General features: G+C 41.2%; 1 protein-coding gene across 1 annotated transcript in view; it reads left to right on the top strand.

Annotated features, from left to right (window-relative positions):
- Positions 1-20,370, top strand: part of LOC104992729 (cytochrome P450 3A24-like) — a 52,201-nt gene extending 31,831 nt beyond the window's left edge. Inside the window, exons 8-13 of the mRNA XM_010845698.1 lie at positions 2,572-2,699; positions 3,793-3,859; positions 10,401-10,561; positions 14,137-14,363; positions 16,870-17,032; positions 19,424-20,370. Of these exons, the coding sequence (XP_010844000.1) occupies positions 2,572-2,699; positions 3,793-3,859; positions 10,401-10,561; positions 14,137-14,363; positions 16,870-17,032; positions 19,424-19,519 (842 nt within the window). The 3' untranslated portion in view covers positions 19,520-20,370. The remainder of the gene's footprint in view (positions 1-2,571; positions 2,700-3,792; positions 3,860-10,400; positions 10,562-14,136; positions 14,364-16,869; positions 17,033-19,423) is intronic.
- Positions 20,371-26,685: the final 6,315 nt, after the last annotated feature.

Below are 26,685 nucleotides of genomic sequence, written 5' to 3'. Positions count from 1 at the left end.
ACACCCATGGCTGATTCATGTCAATGTATGGCAAAAACCCCTATAATATTGTAAAGTAATTAATCTCTAATTAAAATAATTAATTAATTTTTTTAGAAAAGAAAAAAAAAGATATAACCACCTGGAATATTTTCACATTTCCACCTTTATTATAGCTAAACAATAATAAAACTCAACACAGTGAAGTACTTTTCAAATGTTAATTTTCATAGTTTGCCAAACATATAACAATGCTCCACCTTTAATGTTCCTACCATTTCATTTTACTTGTTCTAACAAGTACAGAGAATGATGAATTTAACTAAGAATGATTTCAGATTAACTTCTCTAACATAAAGCACTCAACTTTTATAATATATGTAGAGCAAGTATAATAAGCACTGAAATATGTAATTGCTTTTTAGGAAATATTTGTTTCCAATTTAGGTTTCAAAGTAATGTGGAAGACTAAATTATATCATTTTTAATGGCTTTCAGGTAAAGCTCTCAGGATCAGTAGTAGATTAAGAAATAGAAGCACAATTATAGAAAAAAGAAAAATAAACTTCAAAAGGACCGGACCTTAGGCTGTACCATTATTCCATAAACTACAAGAAGACCACACCATTATTACTGAAGTAATATTATTAGTCATGCTTTATAGTATTCCTGTATACAGCTAGTTATTCTCTGTTATAACATTTGTAAGTGTAGATTTTAATTCCAGGTTTTTGTTTTTATAATCAACAAATAAATGCATGTATGTTCATGTTGGGGAAAAAAAAAGAAATCCCTTGCATTCCTATACACTAACAATGAAAGATCAGAAAGAGAAATTAAGGAAACAATCCCATTCACCATTGCAATGAAATAATAAAATACTTAGGAATAAATTTATCAAAAGAAACAAGAGATATACAGAAAACTATAAAACACTGATGAAAGAAATCAGAGATGACACAAATAGAGGGAGAAATATACCACGTTCTTGGATTGGAAGAATCAATATAATAAAAATGAGTATACTACCCAAAGCAATCTGTAGATTCAACACAATCCCTATCAAAGTACCAACAGTATTTTTCACAGAACTAGAACAAATAATTTCACAATTTGTATGGAAACACAAAAGACCCCGAATAGCCAAAGCAATGTTGAGAAAGAAGTATGGAATCAGAGGAATCAACCTTCCTGTTCAACCATTTTTAATAGAGAAATGCAGATTGTCTGTTTCTTTTTGAGTTAGTTTCTGTACTTCATGTCTTTTAAGGAATTTGTGTACTTCCTCTAACTTATCTAATTTATTGGTGAACATTGTTCCTTGTATTCCATTATGCTCTTTCTCATTTTAATGTCAATAGTAATCTCTCCTCTGTTGCTGTGATGCTAGATATTTGAGCTTTTCTCTCTCTTTTTGGTCAATCCAGCTTAAAAGATGATAACAATAACCCTGTGTACAAGACAGCAAAAGTGACGCTGATGTATGGAACAGTCTTATGGACTCTGTGGGAGAGGGAGAGGGTGGAAAGATTTGGGAGAATGGCATTGAAACATGTAAAATATCATGTATGAAATGAGATGCCAGTCCAGGTTCAATGCACGATACTGGATGCTTGGGGCTGGTGCACTGGGACGACCTGGAGGGATGGTATGGGGAGGGAGGAGGGAGGAGAGTTCAGGAGGGGGAGCACATGTATACCTGTGATGGATTCATTTTGATGTTTGGCGAAACTAATACAATTATGTAAAGTTTTAAAATAAAATAAAATTTTTAAAAAAAAGTTCTTTTCAAAGAATCAGCTTTTGGTTTCATTGAATTTCTGTGTTGTTTTGATTCCCTATTTCATTAGTTTCTGTCCTTGTCTTTATTATTTTCTTCTTTGTTGTAGCTTTAGGTTTAGTTTGCTCTTCTTTCAGTGAGTTAGGGTGGAAAGTTAGGTTCATGACTTGAGATTTTTGTTCTTTTTAAAAGTAGACATTTATAGCCTTAAACTTTTCCATGAGCACTGTTTTTCCTACATCCCATTCATTTTGGTAAGTAATGGCTTCATTTTTATTTATCTCAAAGTAATTTCTGGTTGTAGTTTTGATATAGTATACAACTCATCGGTTATTTAGGAGTGTATTGTTTAATTTCCATGTATTGTTTAATTTCCGTGTATTTGTGAGTTTCCCAATTTTTGTTATTGATTTTTAATATAATTCCATTGTGGTTGAAAGACATACACTGTTTTATTTATATCTTGAATTGTTTTTTGCAGAAAACAGTTAATTAGAGTAGCAGACTTTAGTGTGGTTTATCCAAAGAGACTCTAATCCAATGATAAAAGACTATGAAGTTCAGGAATGTAATTCTGTTTCCTTGATCATTCCAAAAGTCAGAAGGGACCACTGATCTCACTGCCATAGTGATGGCCCCTTGTAAGTGGACTTGGCCTTGCTCAGTCGTTGGCTAGGAAGTCTGAGCAAAGGTCATAGAGGGAGTGATTCTGGTATCTGACCCTGGTATCTTTCCTGATTGATAGAGCAAATTATACTTGCTGTGTAATTTTTGAATTTTCACTGTGCTTTTCTTTTATCTTCTCTCTACAGTACTCTTTCCATTCCTTGTCCCAATCCTTGATGTATTAAATATCACCATATTTCCAAAAAGTGCTGTGAATTTTTTTACAAAATCTGTAAAAAGGATAAAAGAAAGTCGCCTCAAAGATAATCAAAAGGTAAGGTCTAGTGGTGGTTACATGAGGGTGTTCACATTTTGAAAATTTGTTAACCTGTACACATATGATTTGTGTACTTCTCTGCATTTTTAAAAAAATTAGGTAGAGAAATATAGATTTTAGAACTGGGAAGTTACTAATATATCATTTTGGAGGGATGGGGAAGGTGGAGGTTGGGGAAGAAATAAGAAAATGAGCCAGAGAGTGATGTTTAAATTTAATAGTAGGCATGCATATTAGTATGTCATAGCATAAATATTGTTGAGATAAAAGTTTTACCACTTCCATTCAATAAACTGTTAAAGGATAACAATTACTATTTGAGAATGATTTTACCAATATCATAATTTTCCCATATGTTATACTGGTAAAGAATCACTTTGATTCTAAGACTCCTATTTTATAGATTGTGCAATGAATAGAAAGCCCCATCAGGCAGCTGGTGGAGTGAATTCTGTGTTAAATTGGAGCCCTCTCCTAGTCTGGCATGGCCAGGGGTCTTCTCTGGGCCATGAGGCTGCAAGCTCATTAACCCAGGTTTGCCTCCATTAAGCCTGGAGGCCAGCACAAGGATGTCTGCAGGTCAGGGGGACAAGAGTTTTGTACCCAGAATGTCACTGAAGATTGTATAAGGTTTTGAGAGGGTCAAGGCATTGAAGATGCTTCCAAAAACACTACCAATGAACTTTGCAAATGTGAGGGGATTAATTTGTGTGATCATTCATTAAGATTTAAAATTGGAAGGAGAAAAAGGAATAAAATCATGGACTTTTCCTGAGCAAACAAGTGTGACAGGAGAGACAACAGGCAACTCTTTGGCAAAATAAAGCTGTTTCAAAAGACAGAGAAACCAAAGATCAAAGAGAGTGAGGACCAGAAAGCAGTTGGATTGATGGCTGGGTTTCTCTCTGGGAAACATCATGTTCTCCAAGGTCTGTAGGTGAATGTTAGTTCACTATCTCCGGCAAGAGTAGTCAGACTTCTAATTTTTAAGGGGCCATATTCTCAGGAAAGAGGTTAAATACCGCACTCCTGATTTGTCTATGACTTCACAAGTAACTTTCTATCATAGAAAATTTCTTTCTGCTTACAGCCACGTGTGGACTTTCTTCAGCTGATGATTAACTCCCAGAATTCCAAAGAAACAGACAATCATAAAGGTAACCAAGGAGAGCTTCAGAGGGGCCACAGTAGGGAGACGCAGAGGTAGGGGGCAGTTCTGAAAATGCACAGAAAACTTTCCAGGCAGATGGGAATTTAGGCCAAATTGAAGACAGACACTTGTGCAGAAAGAAAGAGTAGACCGTGGTACTTCCTAGAAGTTTGCAGGCACAACTTTGTTCAGAGCTCGAAGGGCAAGTATAACAAGGAAGTCATGCCCAGAAGTCAGTTATGAAATGGATCGCTACAGCTGAACCTTTGGGGAGCTTGGTTCTGATATCAGTTCTCAGGCTCCTCCAGAACCACCAAGTCAGAACCTCTGTCTGAATATTTGCATCAAGGCTTCATCCCTTCATTCATGAGGGGGCACATTGCCCCATTGTTGGTGACCTTAATTTGGAACACTTTTAAACTTGTGTTCACCAGCTTATTCTACTGTAAAGTGTAATTTTTCACCCCTTTGTTATTAACACATAACTTCTGGGAGAAGCCTTTGAGACTGTAAACATTCTGTTCCTCTTCAAATTTTCACCCATTGGTTTTATCATTCATGGATGGTTTTTGACTGAAACCATTGTTATTATAATTACAACATGATGTCTTTCTAAACCCATCATTCTTCTGTATTTATGAGCTGATGTTCTTTCACAGGGAGAGCTCTCCATTCTCCCCCAGTCATCTATTTATATCAGTATATCTCATGTACAGCTAACTTACTCTCTCATATCACTCTTCATTTTGGTTTTCAAATTCTCTCAGGTTTGTCCACTGGAGCCCTTTCAAGTGGGCTCCTATATATATATTACTTTTTTCTCCTGAAAAATTTTTTCAATAGGCTATTTTTTAGCAGAAATTAAAAAGCAAAACTGAGTGAAGAATAAAGAGTTTCCCAATATACATTCTGCCCCCACCCCCACCTACATATAGCCTTCCTCAAATCAGAAGTCCATACTGGAGTGATACACTTGTTATAATCAATGAACCTACACTGATACATTATTATCACCCAAAGACAATAGTTCACACCTGGGTCCATCTTGGCCTTGTGCATTCAATGGCTTTTGATAAATGTATAATGATATGTGTCCACCACTGTTGTATACAGAGTATCCTGTATCCTTTTCACTTATCATTTTCCAAGAACTTCCTCACTTCCTAATGCAAGGCATTCCAGCTTTCTCTTCTATTTCCCCTAGAATAAGCCATTTCTCTAAGAAATTCAGGTTCCGTTTAGTGAGAAATGGTGTTTAGAATCCAAAATCTGGGTTCTAGGAATGCTCATTGCTACCAGGGTTTGTTTGTTTGTTTGTTTGTTTGTTTGTTTGTTTGTTTTGCTTCCAGATCCTCTCAGTGGACAATTTTCAGAACATCAACTATTTTTACACAGGAATGTAAAAATTAAAAAAAAAAAAAAGATGTCTGTATCTACTCCAAAACACTGATGCAAACCAGCTCTCTCTCACACACAAAAAGACCCTGGTGTGTTTTAATTCCATTACATGAATACTTCTAAATGGTTAATTTGAAGCCACCAATGAATTGATAACCATCTCACAAAAGTCTGGAATTTTATAAAATTGGTTCTTGAAAGCAGGTATAAACGTACTTCAGTTCAGTTCATTTCGGTTCAGTCGCTCAGTCTTGTCCAACTCTTTGTGACACCATGAATCACAGCACACGAGGCCTCCCTGTCCATCACCAACTCCTGGAGTTCACTCAGACTCACATCCATCGAGTCAGTGATGCCATCCAGCCATCTCATCCGCTGTCGTCCCCTTCTCCTCCTACCCCCAGTCTCTCCCAGCATCAGTTCAGCACACTCTAAATATATCTATAACTGTGTGGATACTTACTTTTATCATTCTATCTATCTATCTAATATCATCTATCATTTCTTTAAGTACATGATTCAATACAACTTTCTGTGATGAAGGAAATAATCTGTATCTGTTCAGTTCAATATAGTAATCACTAGACATAAATATCTCCTGAGGACATGACATGAGGCCAGTGTCCCTGGAACCTGAATGCTAAATTGTATTTAATTTTAATCAATTAAAATTTGAATAGTCACATATTAGCACAGCTCTAGACTTTGAGTATTATGGAGTTTATGTTAACTGGGGAAAGACTTTGATGGCATCACAGACATCATCATTGGAGATATCATCATCTACAATCTTGTAGACCTTTATTACACTCATTTTATATTACTTTTATTATTGATTTCTTGGTTGGAGCAGGTACCACATAGAGTTGAGTGCTCTAAGTAACAAATGTCCTACTACACCCATCAAATAGCCGAGAGCCTAAGCATGCGTTGTCTCTTTGGAGAAAATAAAATTGGAGACTAGTGTATAATCACAGGGCTGTTTGATAAGTATAAAGAAGAGCAGAGAGAGGGGATGTGTACCTAGAGGATGACCTTCAGACTCTACTCTCTGGATCTTATTTTTCTAATTTTCACATCGGGCTATATCCTTCCATGGATGCATTCTTTCTTTTGCTATTTTAATGCGAATGATTAGCCTAGGATCATCACAACTCTTCAAGATTTTTGTTGATTTCTGTAGCTTCTATACATATCTCGATCATCCCCTTGAAGGCTTGTGCCCCAGGTCTTGTATTACCTGGTGCCTCTCAAGGGCATAATCCATGCTTCTCAGGCTACATTGTGCACATACATCTCCACATCTCATGAAAGTTCAGATGTTGTATCCATAGTTCTAGGATGGGATTTGAGAATCTGAATTTGCATTAGGCTTCCAAATCCTGCTCATGCTGCTGGTCCATGGACCACACTTTGAGTTGCAAGAGTTTGTCTGTAGCCCATATTGTACTCTTCTGTTCCTGTAAACAAGTTTTGATAAAATATAATTTAATTTCCCCTACCATATGGTATCCCAAAGAAAGGCAATGCCAAAGAATGCTCAAACTACTGCACAATTGCACTCATCTCGCACACTAGTAAAGTAATGCTCAAAATTCTCCAGGCCAGGCTTCAGCAATACATGAACTATGAACTTCTTGATGTTCAAGCTGGTTTTAGAAAAGGCAGATGAACCAGAGATCAAATTGCCAACATCTGCTGGATCATGGAAAAAGCAAGAGAGTTCCAGAAAAACATCCATTTCTGCTTTATTGACTATGCCAAAGCCTTTGACTGTGTGGATCACAATAAACTGTGGAAAATTCTGAAAGAGATGGGAATACCAGACCACCTGACCTGCCTCTTGAGAAACTGTTGCAGGTCAGGAAGCAACAGTTAGAATTGGACATGGAACAACAGACTGGTTCCAAATAGGAAAAGAAGTACATCAAGGCTGTATATTGTCACCCTGCTTATTTAACTTCTATGCAGAGTACATCATGAGAAACGCTGAGCTGGAAGAAGCACAAGCTGGAATCAAGGTTGCCGGGAGAAATATCAATAACCTCAGATATGCAGATGACACCATCTTTATGACAGAAAATGAAGAGGAACTAAAAAGCCTCTTGATGAAAGTGAAAGAGGAGAGTGAAAAAGTTGGCTTAAAGCTCAACATTCAGAAAACGAAGATCATGGCATCCGGTCCCATCACTTCATGGGAAATGATGGGGAAACAGTGGAAACAGTGTCAGACTTTATTTTTCGGGGCTCCAAAATCACTGCAGATGGTGACTGCAGCCATGAAATTAAAAGACACTCCTTGGAAGGAAAGTTATGACCAACCTAGATAGCATATTCAAAAGCAGAGACATTACTTTGCCAACAAAGGTCCATCTAGTCAAGGCTATGGTTTTTCCAGTGGTCATGTATGGATGTAAGAGTTGGACTGTGAAGAAAGCTTAGCGCTGAAGAATTGATGCTTTTGAACTGTGGTGTTGGAGAAGACTCTTGAGAATCCCTCAGACTGCAAGGAGATCCAACCAATCCATCCTAAAGGAAATCGGTCCTGGGTGTTCTTTGGAAGGACTGATGCTGAAGCTGAAACTCCAGTACTTTGGCCACCTCATGCGAAGGAAGAGTTGACTCATTGGAAGAGACTCTGATGCTGGGAGGGATTGGGGGCAGGAGGGAAAGGGGACGACAGAGGATGAGATGGCTGGATGGCATCACTGACTCGATGGACATGAGTTTGAACTCCGAGAGTTGGTGATGGACAAGGAGGCCTGGCATGCTGCAATTCATGGGATCGCAGAGTCAGACACAGCTGAGCGACTGAACTGAACTGAACTGACCATATAGTCTGACTGGAAAAGGGAATGGCAAACCACTTGAGTATTCTTGCCTTGAGAACTCCATTAACAGTATGAAAAAGCAAAAAGATATGACACTGAAATAGAGGAAAGCAATAGAATGGGAAAGGTTAGAGATCTCTTCAAGAAAATTAGGGATATCAGGGAATATTTCATGCAAAGATGGGCACAATAAAGGGCAGAAATGGCATGGACCTAACAGAAAAAAAAAAAGATATTAAGAAGAGGTGGCAAGAATACACCAAAGAACTATACAAAAAAGATTTTCTAGACCCAGATAACCATGATGGTGAGATCACTCACCAGGAACCAGACATCCTGGAGTGTGATATCAAGTGGGCCTTAGGAAGCATCACTATGAACAAAGCTAGTGGAAGTGATGGAATTCCAGTTGAGCTATTTCAAATCCTCAAAGATTACACTATGAAAATGCTGCAGTCAATATGCCAGCAAATTTGGAAAACTCAGCAGTGGCCACAGGACTGGAAAAGGTCAGTTTTCATTCCAATCCCAAAGAAAGGAAATGCCAAAGAATGCTCAAACTACTGCACAATTGCACTCATCTCACACACTAGTAAAGTAATGCTCAAAATTCTCCAAGTTGAGGCTTCAACAGTATGTGAACTGTGAACTTCCAGATGTTCAAGCTGGATTTAGAAAGGGCAGAGGAACCAAAAATAAAATTGCCATCATCCGTTGGATCATAGAAAAAGCTAGAGAGTTCCAGAAAAACATCTGCTTTATTGACTGCACCAAAGCCTTTGACTGTGTGGATCACAACAAACTGTGGAAAATTCTTAAAAAGATGGGAATACCAGACCACCTGACCTGTCTCCTGAGAAATCTGTATGCAGGTCAAGAAGCAACAGTTAGAACCAGACATGGAACAATGGACTGGTTCCAAATTGGGAAAGGAATATGTCACAGCTGTATATTGTCATCCTGCTTATTTAACTTTTATGCAGAGTACATCATGTGAAATGACGGGCTGGATAAAGCATAAGCTGAAATCAGGATTGCTGGTAGGAATCTCAGTAACCTCAGATATGCAGATGATACCACCCTTATGGCAGAAAGTGAAGAGAAACTAAAGAACCTCTTGAAAAAAGTAAAAGAGGAGTGAGAAAGCTGGCTTAAAACTCAACATTCAAAAAATGAAGATCACAACATTCAGTCCCATCACTTCATGGCAAATAGATGGGGAAACAATGGGAACAGTGAGAGACTTTATTTTCTTTGGCTCCAGAATCACTACAGATGGTGACTGCAGCCAAGAAATTATGAGACGCTTGCACCTTGGAAGAAAAGCTATGACCAACCTAGAGCATATTAAAAAGCAGAGACATTACTTTGCCAACAAAGGTCCATCTAGTCAAAGCTATGGTTTTTCCAGTAGTCATGTATGGATGTGAGAGTTGGACCGTAAAGAAAGCTGAGCACCAGAGAATTGATGCTTTTGAACTGTGGTGTTGGAGAAGACTCTTGAGAGTCCCTTGGACTATAAGGAGATCAAACCAGTCCATCCTAAAGGAAATCAGTCCTGAATATTCATTGGAAGGACTGATGCTGAAGCTGAAGCTCCAATGTATTGGCCACCTGATGCAAAGAACTGACTCTTTAGAAAAGACCCTGATGCTGGGAAAGATTGAAGGCAGGAAAAGGGGACAACAGAGGATGAGTGGTTGGATGGATCACCAACTCAATGGGCATGAGTTTGAGCAAGCTCCAGGAGTTAGTGATGGACAGGGAGGCCTGGCGTGCTGCAGTCCATGGAGTTGCAAAGAGTCGGACATGATTGAGTGATTGAACTAAACTGACCATGTAGCTTTATTACTGTATCCTTCAAAAAAAAAAAAAAATCAAGCTGTGCCTTAACTAAAATAATTTAAAATATTCTAGAAGGAAATGCTGCTCCATTTTACTTGGAGCTAAAGTTCTTTTACAGTTCTCTAAAGGACACAATGATAACACTGTAGATGTTAGACAGAAGTGCTGTCTCTTGAAATTACCCAGCTGTGTTGGTAGGGGGTGGCATTGCCAGGAACAGAGAGCCAAGAATAGAATAGACTTGGGAAAAACTGGATCAAGACAGTTCTTGGCTTTTTCTTGGCTCTGTGAGGCAGACACAGGGTGGAAATCACTGTCAGTTTGATTCTGAATTACTTTTACATGATTTCCCCTAGGGGTTTGGGAGTTTCACTGGAATGTCTCATCATTTAAGCTATGGTTTTTACAATGCCATGCTTTACCTAAAATGTCTTTACTTGGTGTTTTTTTTTTGTTGTTGTTGTTTTTTTTTAGCTCTCTCTGACCAAGAACTCATAGCCCAGAGTATTATCTTTATTTTTGCTGGCTATGAGACCACTAGCAGTACTCTTTCCTTCCTTCTGTATATTTTGGCCACTCACCCTGATGTCCAGCAGAAGCTGCAGGAGGAGATTGATGCAACTTTCCCCAATAAGGTGAGTGATGATACCCAGAGATAGAGGGGGAAGGTGAAGCCTTAGCATGATTGTCTTCTCACCACTTCTTAGGAGATTTCTGCCCAAAACATAAGCATCAAATCATTTACCTCCTTTCCCAGGTGGTGTAGTGGGAAAAAAAACCCAATCCTTCTTCCAATGCAGGAGGTGCGGGTTTGATACGTGGGTTGAGAAGATCCCCTGGAGTCAGAAATTGCAACCCACTCCAATATTCTTGCCTTGGAAATCCCATGGACAGAGGAGCCTGGTGGGCTACAGTTCATGGGATTGCAAAGAGTCAGAGAAGACTAAGTGATTGAGCACAGCACATTTAGGAAAGATCTAAAGGATACGAAGCAAAGGGAGAAAACATAAGTACTTCGTGCTACTCACAGCAATATAAGTACTTTGAAAAAAGTGCTGGTCCTGCAGTATCAGTTATCAGAATAATGCCAAGTAACATTCACAGAACTTCAGTGGCATCTGAAAGTGAAAGTGAAGTCACTCAGTCGTGCTGACTCTTTGTGACCCCATGGACTGTAGCCCACCAGGCTCCTCCCTCCATGGGATTCTCCAGGCAAGACTACTGGAGTGGGTTGCCATTTCCTTCTCCAGGGGATCTTCCCGACCCAGGGATCGAACCCGGGTCTCCTGATTTCCAGGCAGACGATTTAACCTCTGAGCCACCATTTATTTCTCTGGTGTCTGCATTTGTTGTTCAGGCACTACATTGTGTCAGACTCTGTGACCCCATGGACTGCAGCACGCCAGGCTTCCCTGTCCCTCACTATCTCCCAGAGTTTGCCCAAGTTCATGGGGTCTGCATAGTTGTCTGTTGATACTGACTGGACTTGCTGTGGTCTGGGCTGTGGTCTGTGGTGGATCTAGGCTGGCCTTGGCTAAGTGGTTGTGTTGCAGGAAGGGGGACCCCTTCCAGGACCCGAAACTGGGCTCTTGTCCAACACTCAGAAATGAATTGTCCAAGGAGACACATGTGCTGACACAGCAAGAGATTTTATTGGGAAAGGGCACCCGGGTGGAGAGCAGTAGGGTGAGGGAAACCAGGAGAACTGCTCTGCCAGTCTTGCAGGTTTTATGGTGATGGGATTAGTTCCCCGGGTTGTTTTTAGCCAATCATTCTGACTCAGAGTCCTTCCTGGTGGTACATGCCTTATTCAGCCAAGAAGAATGCCAGCAAGGATTCTGGAGGTGGTTGGACATGTGGTGTCTCCTTTTGACCTTTCCTGAACTCTTCCGGTTGGTGGTGGCTTATTAGTTCTGTGTTCCTAACCAGGACCTTCTGTCATAAAACAACTCATGCAGACGGTTACTATGGCACCTGGCCAGGCTGGACAGTTTCAGTCAGTGTGCTTTCCCTAACAGTTAGACTGACTCAGCTCCACACATGCTCCTCACGTGTCTCAATCTCCACATGTTTGCTTCTCAGGGCAGCAGTAGATGTCATGAGCAAGAGGCCTAATCCCATGGGTGACTTTCAAAACTCTGCTAGCATCACACATAGCCAATATTCCACTGGCTCAAAGTGAGCCACCTGACCAACCTGAGTCAGAATGGGAGGGCATCGCAGAGTTAATGGCGAAGGGAATGGACAGAGGAAATGGTGGAGAATTGGGACCATTAATTCACTCTACTGCCCTGTGTAAACTTTAGACTAGGTGAAGCCTGGTGTACAAGAAAGGATATACGGTAGGAAACAGAGGACACAAGCATGAGACCTGACTGGTTTTGGACACGTCTTATGACCTTTCAGAATCCTAGGTCCTTCAGATACTTTGTAGGGCCTGCATAAATTAGAAATGATTTTCTTCTCTGGTAAACCCCATATTGGGATTCTTTTGATTACAAGAAGATCGAAAGGCTGCTAACAGACCAAGGCTAGCTGAGACATTGCATTCTCTCCTTTTTATAAAAATACTAATAATACTAGTACTATTGGCTTATATGTGCTTACTTTATATGTCTGTTCTAAATACTTTCTTTTTTTAATTTAAATGTATTTATTTTAATTGGAGGCTAATTAGTTTACAATATTGTATTGGTTTTGCCATACATCAACATGAATCCACCACAGGTGCACACGTGTTCCCCATCCTGAACCCCCCTCCCACCTCACTCCCCGTACCATCCCTCTGGGGGAGAGGGAGAGGGTGGGATGATTTGGGAGAATACTTTCTATTAAAAAATGTGTTTAATTTTCAAGAAATTCTTTATGAGTCAGGAGAGACTAGCCTATGCCTGAGTAACAGACAAGCCTGGGATCTCAGGGCTTTCATAGCACAGTTTTCCATCAGCCATGTGTGCACGCTGAACATGGACTGTTAGTGGGGGATGGAGTGGACAGCTCTGCTTCACAGAGTCACTCAGGAAAACTGACTCAGAGCCTTCACCACCTTATAATTGCCTTAACTGAAACCTGAGGCCTTCTTGTCATCTGTGGAATAAGGAACTCGAGAGTTGCTTACTGGGTTTTCAACTGATTTGTTTCTGAACTGATATAATCACCTCAGTTCACAGCCTGTTGGCAAGGATGATTTGGCCATAACCTAAAGTGGGATGGGATTCATGGGGCCGACATGGATGCTTGGTGAGCAGTGAGTGTCTCTGCCATACTACCCTCTGGAGGGTCAGCTCCATCTGTCTCCATGTAACATATGAGAAACCTGAGCTACAGGGAGATGAAATACTTCCAGACACTACTCGTGTACGTGCTGGTGATCTAGTCAAGCTGTGATCCAGGGTGTTGGCTCCCGAGCCACTCTTACCCTCTATAATGTTTCCCCTTAACTATAACCCCATGTGACAGCCATGTATCACCCACAGTGGTCTCAGATCTCAGCCAAAACTGGAGTTCTTTGTGGCATGCGGATAGCTGGACCCTGGGGCTGGAGTTGCTTGTTTAGACCTTCAGACCTTAGGGTCACACCTGCAGGGATAATAAGAGACCCTTCTAGCAGCAGACGGTGGGGTTCTGATCCTCTTGTAACCTCCCTGCATCTGAAATTGTGTTCTCATTCATACTCTTCATTTGCAGATTTGGTTTAGAAAGGAACTTGTTTCTCCCTAATTATTTATAGAGTTTTCATATATTGTTTCCAGACTGCATGTGTATAATGAAGAGAATAAGCAGTCAAGAGTCTTCAATTAAGAACCTTCATGTTGAATAGGGGATTTGCTCCTTTATACGTTCTTTCCTTGGTACAGATGTGTGGCCTCACTTTCAAAAAGAAACTGACTGTGGCCTATTTCACTTAAGAGTAAGGGTCCTGGTCTTGGTCACATTTGTTCTCATGAGAGAAAAGATACACTCCATGACAACCTGTGGTGTTTCACAAACTATTTAGAGAATTGTTCCAGTGTTCTTCCATTGTCGTGACTACTGCCCATCTCAATGGGCATTGAGAGGTCAAATGACATGTAAAATGTCTATAAATGCTAACGTCCTTTCCAATTTAAATTATTCCCTGGAGCTCCTAACATTTCAGTAGGCCTACATAGATGGAGTTGAAGGTTGATCTGATATCTTAATTTATCAAAATCTATTTCTTTCTTCCCAGGCACCTCCGACCTACGATGTCCTGGCACAGATGGAGTATCTTGACATGGTGGTGAATGAGACTCTCAGAATGTTTCCTATTGCTATTAGACTTGAGAGGCTCTGTAAGAAGGATGTGGAAATCCATGGGGTGTCCATTCCCAAAGGGACAACAGTGACGGTGCCAATCTCTGTGCTTCACAAAGACCCACAGCTCTGGCCAGAGCCTGAGGAGTTCCGTCCTGAAAGGTACAAGAGCCCAGGGAAGGGGCCCCTCCTGATCCTGTTGTTCAGAGTGTATGCTGACAACCCTCATTATGGATAACAAATGTGTGACTACGTAATTGCTTTATTTTACACCTTTTTATTGTTAAATGTCTTTTCTTATTCCAAGAACATTATTTGATTAAATAACAATTAAAATTAAAATAAATAATAATTAAAATTTAAAATTTTACCAACCGTGAACTAGAGAAAAAAATTTAGCTCTGTACATTCTCAATACCTTAAGCTTTGCTATTGTTTAGACACTAAGTTGTGTCCAACTCTTTGCAACCTCATGGGCTGTGTCCCCCCAGTCTCCTCTGTCCGTGGGATTTTCCAGGCAAGAATACTGGAGTGGGTTGCCATTTTCTTCTCTAGGATGTATTCCTGACCCAGGGATTGAACCCATATCTTGTGCATTAGCAAGTGGATTTTTTAGCATTGAGCCACTGTGGAAGCCCAATAACTTAAGATAGGTCTCATTAATAGTGAAATGTAAATCCTGTGGACATTTTTCTATGCATATACCCATTGTTAAAACTTGGAATGGCATTATATATAGTCTGATTTTCAATTGCTTTCTTTATTTAACAGTAAACTATAAACAGCATTCTGTGTTTTTTAAATATATTTATATATCTTGCATCTGCTATAATTTACTTAACAGCTATATTATTTTAGGTGTATTGGTTTTTATTCCTTAAAGTCTGTCTGTCCTCGTTAGTTCTTTGAATTCATCACTAACATTCCCATATTTCCATTGCTTTAAACACTGGCTACTGTTTCCTCCATTATTATTTTGGGACTGTAGGCTGAGGCTAGCAGTCTCATCCCAGGAGGTTCCAGCAGCCTCAGTGAGGATGGACACACAGGTGCCCTCATTCAGTCTGTGGCTGCAGACCTGAGCAGCTCCCTTCTGCCTCAGTGTTTGGTGACCTTTCGGAGAGAAGTCCTCTGGTCTCTAGATGTCTAGACTTTCTCCTTGTAGGGGTTAATATTGTCTTCTGGGAATTCAGAGTCAGGGTCTGGTTTGGGCACAGATTGGACTCTGGAAAGAGCTGATGCTCTCCCATTTATTTTATGGTGAGCAAAATTTGGATTGAAGATTTTAGCACCCTAGCTGAGATCTAGCCCTTTATGCTGCTGCTGCTGCTAAGTCTCTTCAGTTGTGTCCGACTCTGTGCGACCCCATAGACGGCAGCCTGCCGGGCTTTGCTGTCCCTGGGATTCTCCAGGCAAGAACACTGGAGTGGGTTGCCATTTCTTCTCCATGAGTCCCTGACTGCAAGCTCCCTGATGGCAGGAATGTGTCTTGTTCACCCTGGTGTCCCTAGTGCTAGCATAACTTGTACCTGTAACATTGTTGAAAGAAGAGTCAGAGTCCACCAAGTCCTCCGTCCTGGACCAGAAAACCTCAGTGTTTCTCTCAAGTTCAGCAGCTCCCCCTCCTGCAACCTCAGGAACCTGAAACCAGAGACCACTCACTGTAGTTCCCTTTGATTCATTCAGCAGTCAAGCAGAGAGGTAGTGCTCACCCGTGGGTGGCAGGGACTGGGCCAGGGAGTGGGAAATCCAAACGTTAAAGCCATTATTAAGAGTTTTGGACATATACACTGTATATTCTATAGGCAAATGTCTATGAATCATGTTTAATGTATCTGTTTGTGTCCATTCCCTGCTCAACAGCCATCAACCAGGTCTGCACCACTCACGTGCTGCCCTTCGACTAATTCTCCATGCATCTGAAATCACATTGTCTGTAAATATTCCAGAATAGTCTCCAAAATAGGGACTCTTTAAAATGCACAGAACCACAATGCCATTATTACCCCAAATCCACATATTTTCTTAATATATTCAAATATCGAAGAGTCAAATTTGAATTGAACAGAGGTCTAACTATCAAGGACTTTATAGATTTGTGGAAATGATAGACACAGAAATCAGTGATTGAACCAGAGTAGAGTTGAGTCATATGCCCACATAAATCTACTGACCTCAACATTCTCTGTATGTGAGAGGAAGAGACACACATACACAAGAGGAGGGGAAGGGAAAACAATTGAAAACTAACAATTAAAATATTCAGAGACGTTTCTCCTGCTCCCTTCATCTCTGAGCACATGACCAATGTCAGTGTTTACAGAGGCAGGAACCCACTCTTCCTTCAACCAGTCTCATTTCCTAACTGCCTTTCAGAGCCTGAGCATCTCACCAATCTGAATGTAAATTTCATATTTAAAGATGCATTTTCTTTAAGCATCCTTCATCTCATCTGCTCACCAGGACTGAAAGCTCCTGTGGGGTCTGGGGGATGAGAAGGCCCTGGGGCTTACCTTTCTCACAGCAAATCAGCACAGCAGTATTCAGTCACCCGCCCACAGGAGTCTCCCTTATGCTACTGGTTGAGGGTTTAAGTTAAAACCTCAGACCTGGAATTCCAGTGACTTTTCTGTTTGATTCACTTTTTCCTCTATGGTTGTGGATCCAGGTTCAGTAAGAAGAACAAGGACAGCATAAATCCTTACGTCTACCTGCCTTTTGGAACTGGACCCCGAAATTGCATTGGCATGAGGTTTGCTGTCATGAACATGAAACTTGCTGTTGTCAGAGTCCTGCAGAACTTCTCCTTCAAACCTTGTAAAGAAACACAGGTCAGCAGTTCACTCTGCATAGTGTTTTACTGAGATTTTTTTAAAGTGAGATGTATCTCTCTGTGTCTATAAGACTGTGATCTATTCAAATAACAATTTAGTTTACTAGACAGAGAATCTGTTTGAATCCATCTGTGACCTTTAACTGTCTTTCATCCCTGGAGGGCTAAGTCTGTGGCTTCATAAAGACCCAACTGTAGAGGTCATCTAGAGTCAAGGCAGTTAGCACGACACGACTACACAAAGTCCAGTGAATTTGAGCAACTTTTAAAAATTTGGTGTCACATCCACTAGAAGGAAGGAAAACGTCGTACAAAGTTGTGAGAGCAGTGATGACCATGTCATGACTTTTCAGTGATGCCCTTCTCCATGGGAACTTACAGAAGCTCTCCTGACAGTGATTCTCAGCCACTATTTGTATAAAGAAATTACTAGGGAGAAATATCCCGATTTTAAGGTCATCTCAGACTCTCCAAAATAATTTCCCCGGAGTGTGGCATTGAGAGCACCCCCACTGATCCTCCTGTGCAGCCACAGTGATCCCTGAGTAAAAGCATTTCTGCTGGATGGGAAGGGCTCCCACAGCCCCTCACCTGCCAGGAATCCTGCTGCCATCCAGCTGGGCTCCCTTTACATTCTCAGAATGACTGTATGTCCTCCCTGTCCACCCTACAGTCCATTCTCCCCCTTCGAGTTCCAGTTCAGTCCCGAGCCCCTCCATGCAGCCTCCCCATCCAGGCCAGAGCCCACTCTCCCCTCTGCTGTGTTTACAGGTACCACAGGCTGGCGTCACGGGTCCTACCACCTGACAATACTTTGACCCTGAACCAGCTAGTTTGGTTCCTTTGTTTCCTTTATACCTAAGAAGGTCATTAACTCTGTCCCCTTATTTTATTCCTTCCATAAATGCTCAGTGGTGCCTTGATGTCATCGGGCAAACGTTTAAGGAGTGGCTTGCAGTTGATTACAGCTCTTGAACACAAATATGGGACAGTTTGAATTTTAAAAATTTATCAAATGTCATTTGTGTTCTTGCTTGTTTTATGTGTGTCTGTGTGTCTATCTGCAGGGAAAATGCTTACCGTTTGAAAGTTTAAAATAACAATTTGTTGCAATTATAGCAAGACCTGGAATCACTCTCTGAGGAGCACACAGAACAGTTGGCATTGATTCATCTCAAGCATGGCCCTAAAATAAGGCTTTTTTCTAGGAGTCATACATTTAATAAGCAGCTGCTCCCTTTGAGTAGTTTTCTCAGGGAAGAGGAGGATAGAGATGTTTCCATTTTACTTGCAGGCATCTGTGTGGGCGTCCTGTAAGTGTGCACACACAGCGGACTCAGCCCTGAGAGAAAGGGGGCCTCGGGCACGCCTGGGAAGGGCAGATGCCGCTGCAAGCTCCACCCAGTACCCCATGGGCTGGGGCTTCTCCCTCCATAGCTCCTTGCTTGTCCTTCAGTCAACTGAGGTTAGAAGGTCACTCTGTTGGTTCCCCCAACCCAGAAGGAGTGACTGGGTGAGAACAGGGCTAAAAATCTCAGACAAACCACTGTAGGTCTTCAGAAGTTCACCATTTGCCCTGCACTTGGAACCAGGGCATGTTTTTAAAAAAATAGGCATAATGCTTCATAGGCATAGTGCTCAGTAGATATTTTTGTGCAATGAATGATGAATGAATGCTTTCACTATCCAGTCTTGATATAACTTACAGAGTAAGTACAGAGAATCAAAGATAAAGAAGGGAAACTGGATGCAAGTGATCAAAGGTACAAACTTCTGATTATAGATAAATAAGTACAGGGATATCACATAAAACGTGATGATTATAGTTTGTGGACATTTTTTAATATAATTAAAAGTATAAAATTTTAGACATAAATTTTAACATAAAATTATAGACATTTTTATGTAGTAGAAGGGAATAGATCCTAAAAGTGCTCATGAGAGAAAAACAGAATTTTTTATTTTTCTATCTCTATGAGTTGATGGATGTTAACTAAACTTATTGTGGCTGTAATTTCATGATATATATAAGTTAAATATTTATACCATAAATCATTTATATCTCAATAAATTAGAATTTTAAAAAATTTAAGTGAATAATAAGGGACTACTAGAAATGATTTTGTGCCCATATATCTTATAACACGTTAAATAGACCAAGTTTCTGAAAGTCATAATCTATTAAAATTGAATCAAGGAAATATTGGCAGCCTGCCCCTCCCTATAGCTGTTGAACACATTGAATTGGTAGTTTAAAAAAAAATCAAAAATACACGATGCTAAAGTAGCTTGTATATTGTTGTAAGGCATTATTGTCTGAAATGTATCTTGTCTACTTTGCTTCTCTTGTTGGTGGTGCTTCATTCACTGGTTCTCTTAACTATTGCAGATCCCCTTGAAAATAAGCAGTCAAGGAGTTTTAAGACCGGAAAAACCTGTTGTCCTAAAGGTTGTGCTCAGAGATGGAACCATAAGTGGAGCCTGACTTTCTCTAAAGACCTGGGCTTTGTTCTTCAAGGAGCTGTGTCCCAGAATTTCAGGGGGCTTGATTTACTTTGTGGTAAAACTCAGAAATAAAGACAGCCTTCATCTATTGCACTTGCTGGATGACTAGGGTATCCACACATTTGTTTCGCTTTCTCAGTGTCTGTGTTTTTATATATTGCGTAATATGAAAGAGATGACTAATGAGGGCCAGATACGTACACTCAGCTTAGCTGATTCTCAAAGGACCATCTCCACCCACCCCCAGTTAGTAACATCTACTCATTCAGAGCAATGATCAACAAAGAAAGTGTCTCAACAGTTTTATCAGCAAATTAATGAAAACAAGAATTATTGTGGTGACTGAAGTTCTGACATTTATTTGTATAACACAGGTTTTATTTTATATATTCTAAATCAAATATTCTATTGAGCAGCTCTATAGACAACTCTTTACAAAAGTATTATTTGATACTTTTAATACATCTTGCACTTTAGGGGGAATGTGTACAACAGAATCAGGGAGAGCCAGTCACTAAACACTTTTGACCATCACAATCCCTGGTGGGTGGGACCTTTTCAAAACTGCTATTTGATATATTACATAGGTAAGAATTAATCCACAGTGATTTTGCCCATTTCTTAGAGAGTATGTTCATAGCTTAAATCTATGTTTTTTGAGCACATATTTTATATAACAACAGACACATATACTATTAGCTTTGATTAAAAATGTTCATCCCATCGCCCCTGATATTTCTGGAAGGCAGGAAACAGGTTTTCTTGAAGTGTCTTTGTTTTCCACCCTCAACCCCCAACTGTCTTAATACAATAAATGTGGAATAAAAGATGGTTGATTGGTCAGTTGATTGGGGAGAAAGGCTACAGTCACTGGTCAGTTTCAGTTGATATTAGAAGCTGCACACAGCCCTTCCTTTCCCTTTTCTGCCCCTCCCATCCACAACCCCTTCCTTGCTAGGGTTTTCCTAGATAGTCCAGTCCTAAAGCCATTGGGGGAGCACAGAAGATGGGCAGCCTTACATTCAGGGTGTGGGCAGAGAAGGGGGGCTCAGTGGCTCCGAGTTGGAGACTGTGTAGAGAGGGGAAGTATCCACAGAAACAGCAGCCAGGCATGGGTGTGGGAACATAGGCTAGGAGAAAGGAGTGTCCACCCTGAAGCGTGGCCTGGCCAGGGCAGCCAGAGCCTAAATAGGGTGTGGAGGTCCGAGGAGGATGAGGAGGGCACCATGAGTAGACAGGGGTTTGAGTGGCAACAGCTACATAACGGGGGATTGATTGAGTAAATAAATATATTATGGATAATGCTACTGTAGAAGAGCAGAGAAATAGCTCCAGAAGGAATGAAGAGGCTGAGCCAAAGTGGAAATAACACCCAGTTGTGGATGTGTTTGGTGATGGAAGTAAAGTCCGATGCTGTGAAGAACAATATTGCATAGGAACCTGGAATGTTAGATCCATGAATCAAGGTAAATTGAAAGTGGCCAAACAGGAGATGGCAAGAGTGAACGTCGACATTTTAGGAATCAGTGAACTAAAATGTACAGGAATGGGCAAGTTTAATTCAGATGATCATTGTATCTAATACTGTGGGCAAGAATCCCTTAGAAGAAATGGAATAGCCATCATAGTCAACAGAAGAGTCCAAAATGCAGTACAAGGCAAACCATTCAGTACCACAGTAATCCAAGTCTCTGACCCAACCACTAATGCCAAAGAATCTGAAGTTGAATGTTTCTATGAAGACCTATAAGACCTTCTAGAACTAACTCCAAAACACCAGTCCTTTTCATCATAGCAGACTGGAATGCAAAATTAGAAGGTCAGGAGATATCTGGAGTAACAGGCAAGTTTGGCCTTGGAGTACAAAATGAAGCAGGACAAAGTTTAACAAAGTTTTACCAAGAGAACCTGCTGTTCATAGCAAACACCCTCTTCCGACAACAGGAGACTCTACACATAGACATCACCAGATGGTCAATATTAAAATCATATCAACTATATTCTTTGTAGCCAAAGATGGAGAAGCTCTATACAGTCAGCAAAAACAAGACTGGAAGCTGATTGTGGCTCAGATCATGAGCTCCTTATTGCCAAATTCAGACTTAAATTGAAGAATGTAGGGAAAACCACTAGGCCATTCAGGTATGACCTAAATCAAATCCCTTTTGATTATGGAAGTGACAAGTAGATTCAAGGGATTAGATCTGATATTGTGCCTGAAGAACTATGGACCAAGGTTTATAACACTGTACAGGAGGCAGTGATCAAAACCATCCCCAAGAAATAGAAATGCAAAAAGGCAAAATGGTTGTCTGAGGAGGCTTTACAAATAGCTGAGAAAAAAAGAGAAGCAAAAGGCAAGGGAGAAAAAGAAAGATATACCCAATACCATCTTAATGCAGATTTCCAGAAAATAACAAGGAGAGAACAGAAACGCTTTTTAAGTGGCAAAATACACAGAAGAACTATACAAAAAAGATCTTCATGACCCAAATAAGCACTATGGTTTTATCACTCACCTAAACCAGACATCCTGAGGTGTGAAGTCGCAAGTAGGCCTTAGGAAACATCACTACAAACAAAGCTAGTGGAGGTGGTGGAATTCCAGCTGAGTTATTTCAAATCTTAAAAGATGATTCTGTGAAAGTGCTGCACTCAATATGCCAGCAAATTTGGAAAACTCAGCAGTGGCAACAAGACTGGAAAAAGTCAGTTTCATTCCAACCCCAAAGAAGAGCAATGCCAAAGAATGCTCAAATGCACAATTGCACTCATTTCACATGCTAGCAAATAATGCTCAAAATTCTTCAAGCTAGACTTCAACAGTATGTGAACCAAGTACTTCCAGATATAAAATCTGGGTTTAGAAAAGGCAGAGGAACCAGAGATCAAATTGCCAACATCTGTTGGATCACAGAAAAAGCATGAGAATCCCAGAAAAACATCTATTTTGGCTTCATTTACTACACTAAAGCCTTTGACTGTGTAGACATAAGGAACTGTGGAAAATTCTTCAAGAGATGGAAATACCAGACCACATTACCTGCTCCCTGAGATGCAGGTCAAGAAGCAACAGTTAGAACCATACATGGAACAATGGGCTGGTTCAAAATTGGGAAAGGAGTATGTCAGGGCTGTGTATTGTCACCCTGCTTATTTAACTTATATGCAGACTACATCATATGCAATGCCAGGCTAGAAGAAACACAAGCTAAAATCAAGATTGTGGGGAGAAATATCAATAACCTCAGATATGCAAATAACACCACCCTTATGGCAGAAAGCAAAGAGGAACTAAAAAGCCTCTTGATGAAGGTGAAAGTGGAGAGTGAAAAAGTTGGCTTAAAACTCACCATTCAAAAAGCCAAGATCATGGCATCTGTCCCATCACCTCATGGCAAATAGATAGGGAAACAATGAGAATAGTGAATACTTTATTTTTTTTCGCTCCAGAATCACTTCAGATGATGACTGCAGCCATGAAATTAAAAGACATTTTCTCCTTGGAAGAAAAGCTACAAACAAGCATTTTTAAAAGCAGAGGCATTGCTTTGCCAACAAAGGTTCATCTAGTCAAAGCTATGGTTTTCCCAGTAGTCATGTATGGATGTGAGAGCTGGAGAATAAAAAAAAGGCTGAGTGCCGAAGAATTGATGGCTTTGCACTGTGGTGCCAGAGAAGACTCTTGAGAGTCCCTTGCACAGCAAGAAGATCAAACCAGTAAATCCTAAAGGAAATAAACCCTGAATATTTAGTGGAAGGACTGATGCTGAAGCTGAAGCCCCAATACTTTGGCCACCTGATGCCCAGAGCCCATTCACTGGAAAAGACCCTGATGCTGGGAAAGATTGAAGGCACGAGGAGAAGGGGACGACAGAGGATGAGATGGTTGGATGGTATCACTATCTCAATGGACATGAGTTTGAGCAAACTCCCAAAGATGGTAAATGACATGGAAGTCTGGTATGCTGCAGTCCATGTGGTCAAAAAGAGTCAGACACAACTGAGCTACTGAACAGCAGCAAGGGACAATGGAAAACAGGTGTCTCCTGTTAAAGAAGGAAGTCCCTGGTCCAGGAAAGGGGAAAACAGCAGAAACCCTGTGGAGTCAGAGATTGGAACTGCATGTATCAGTGTACATCCTTGCTTTTCTTTGTAGACAGATGATAGCTAGTTAGTTGGATGATGCACTACAGATAGATAGGTGATATTGATAGAGAAATGACAGATAGATATAGATAGATAACATGTGTCTGTGTGGTGGGTGGAGAATCTGCAGCTGGAGTCCTGCTCAGGGACCTGAGCTCGTACAGCTGGACAGACCTGCCCAGCCCCAATTAGAATCCAGGAAATAATATCCTGAACATTTATGACTCAGTGGCTCCTCACACAGCAGAGGGGAAAGGAAACATTTAAACATAATAAGAATGAAAAAGGTAAAGATTCAGAGTCAGCAAACTCCCAGCCTTTTTTAAAAATTTATTTTTCAACTACAACTTGAATTCATGTCTCCTTTTGCTAACAAACAACACAGTTCCTAACTTGTGCTTACTTTATAATGCTTGCCCTTTTTGGCTACTACTTGAACTCCTATGAGCTCTTGTGAGTGAACATTTCTAGAGGGTTTGCTAAGGATCAGAAGTGTGATGGGCAAGGTCACATGTTCTCTTCCCCAAGTGACACCAGGACTCTGACCTGCAGGTTCAGGCCCCAAGCCCCTCAGGTCACAGATTAGGGTCTGGTCTGATCTGGGCTCCTATAGGAAGCGAAAGACATAATTATTAACCCTCATTCTACAGGTCAGGCAACTGAGCAGGTTTAAATAATCCACCCACGGCCTGCACATCAGTCACGTTCTGTGGATGCCTTCTAGGCAGCTGTGTACACAGTACAGAGGATAGGTGTCCCAGAGCTCAGAGAAGCCTCTGGGACCTGGTGGACCAGGTTCCCAACCACACTCTTCACTTGCCGTCTCTGCCTCTGGCAAATTCTCGGATTATTAACTAAGATTGTTACAAAAAGTCAAAATCCCAGAAATTTTACTATGTCACAACCACTAAGATGCTTATGTTTAAAAAAAGGGGGAAAACAAAAGTGTTGGTGACAATGTAGAGGAAACGTGGAACCCTCATCTATTGCCAGTGGGGATGTAAAGGTGCAGCAACTCTGTGGAACAGTTTGGCAGCTCCTCAGGTATTTAAGCATAGAATTATGGATTGTGCTATTCGTTAGTTGTATGACTGTACAACTGCACTCCTGGCTAGATGCCTAAGAGAGCTGAACACAATTTCTCAAACAAATACATACACCTGCATGTTCATAACACCACTCTCCACAATAGCTAAAGGGCAGAAAAAGGTAAACCAGTGGATGAATGGATAAACCGATCGTGATGTATCCATACAATAGTTGCTTCTTCCGTTATCACAGATGTGAAATCCTAATACATGATGCAAGAGAGATTAACATTAAAGATGCATAAATGAAAGAATTCAGAGACAAGAGACCATGCATTACATGGTTCCATTCATATGAAGCATTTGGAAGAGGCAAATCCATGGAGTCAGAATGTACATGAGTGGTGGCCTGGGGCTGGGAGAGGACAGAGTGGGAGGAGCTGCTTATGGACTCAGGAGTGCACTCTGGTGGAACGGGAATGTGCTGGAACTAGAGGAGGTGGTGGCACGACCCTGTGAAAGTGCTAAATGGCACCAAATGGTTGATTTATGCCAAGTCAGTGTCACCTTGGTAAACATTTTTAATCTCAGGACTGTACCCTAACATTCAAGACAGGTCACTAATACCAGAAAGCCCTGTGGCTTTTCCCAGACGTCCTGCACAGCCTTCAGCTTCCTGTTGAGATGTCCAGGGTGGAACCTTGGCCCTAGAATTACAGGATCTCTAACTTGGCCTGTGATCTGATTAGCAGTAATAAAAATTGGTTGATTTAGGCTTTGTGCTTTGCAACCAAGAAATGACAAACACACTCAGCAATGGTAATGATGATAAGATGGACCATTCTCACAGCCTGAATACCCTCTCTGCTTCTCCTCTTAGGCAAATTCTGCTCTGTCCCTGGTACTACAAGCAGTGTCACCTCCTCTGGGAAGCCCACCCATCCCTACAGTGGCTCCAGATCCCACTTATCTCCGCCTTTCCCATCCTCCTGATGCCTTTGGAGGTGTCTGCGTGCATGGTGCACCCCACCTAGGTAAGTGTCCTTTGTAGTAGCTATGCACCTGTTTAACCCCCTCTCACTGGTGAGGCTGGGACAGGTGGCTTGGTTCGAACAAATAGAATATGGCCAAAGGGATGGGATGCCACTCTTGGGATTAGATTATAAAAAGACTGCGACTTCCATCTTGGGCACCCCCCCTCAGTCCTCACTCTGGGGAAAGTGGCTGCCATGTTTTGAGCTGTCCTATGGAGAGACCCCAGTGGCCAAGATCTGAGGGGGCTTCTGGGCCACAGTCAGCAAGGAACTGAGTCCTTGAACTGAGGATCTGACCCCTGCCAGATCACCTGGAGGACCTGAAAGTGGGGCCTTCCCTGGTTGAGACTTTGGATGAGACACATCCCAGCCTGACAGCAGGACGGTAACCTCATGAGAGAGCTTGAGCCAGAGGTTCCCAGTGTAGCCACACTTGGCCTCCCAACCTAAGGAGCTGTGACATAGTAAATGCTCATTGTCTCAAGGGGTTATGTTTGGGGATAATCTGCTAGACAGCGTAGACAGGTAGTGTACCTGCTCTGGTCTCTGTTCTTGCAACAACCACAGGGACCATCTTTGCATGAATCCAACTGAGCTTGTCCAGTGAAGCCTGACTGTGCCTCTCAACCTAGCAATTCATCTGTATTACAGAAGTTTTAGAGAATTACTTCCCTGTGGGAGGAACATTTTCCCAAAGGGAAAGGGAAACCAGTGGATACCCTCTTCTCCCTTCCTTCCCTTGGATGGTCTGCTCTCTAGGTAGTAGTCATATGGCCTGTCAGAAAATGGTCTGTTGATCAAAAAGTTGATTGCCTTTGATACCAAGTGTTGGCCAGGTTGGTTAATGAATTGTATAGACTCTCCTTCCATGCTTTGTTCCTATTCTCCTCCACCATCCACCCCTGGATCAAAGTTCTCATAAGATAGTCTGTATC

This window comes from Bison bison, unplaced genomic scaffold (genome assembly GCF_000754665.1).
Source record: "Bison bison bison isolate TAMUID 2011002044 unplaced genomic scaffold, Bison_UMD1.0 scf7180017864223, whole genome shotgun sequence".
NCBI lineage: Eukaryota > Metazoa > Chordata > Mammalia > Artiodactyla > Bovidae > Bison > Bison bison.
Note: the sequence above shows the minus strand (reverse complement) of the source record. Positions and strands in the feature narration are given on the sequence as shown.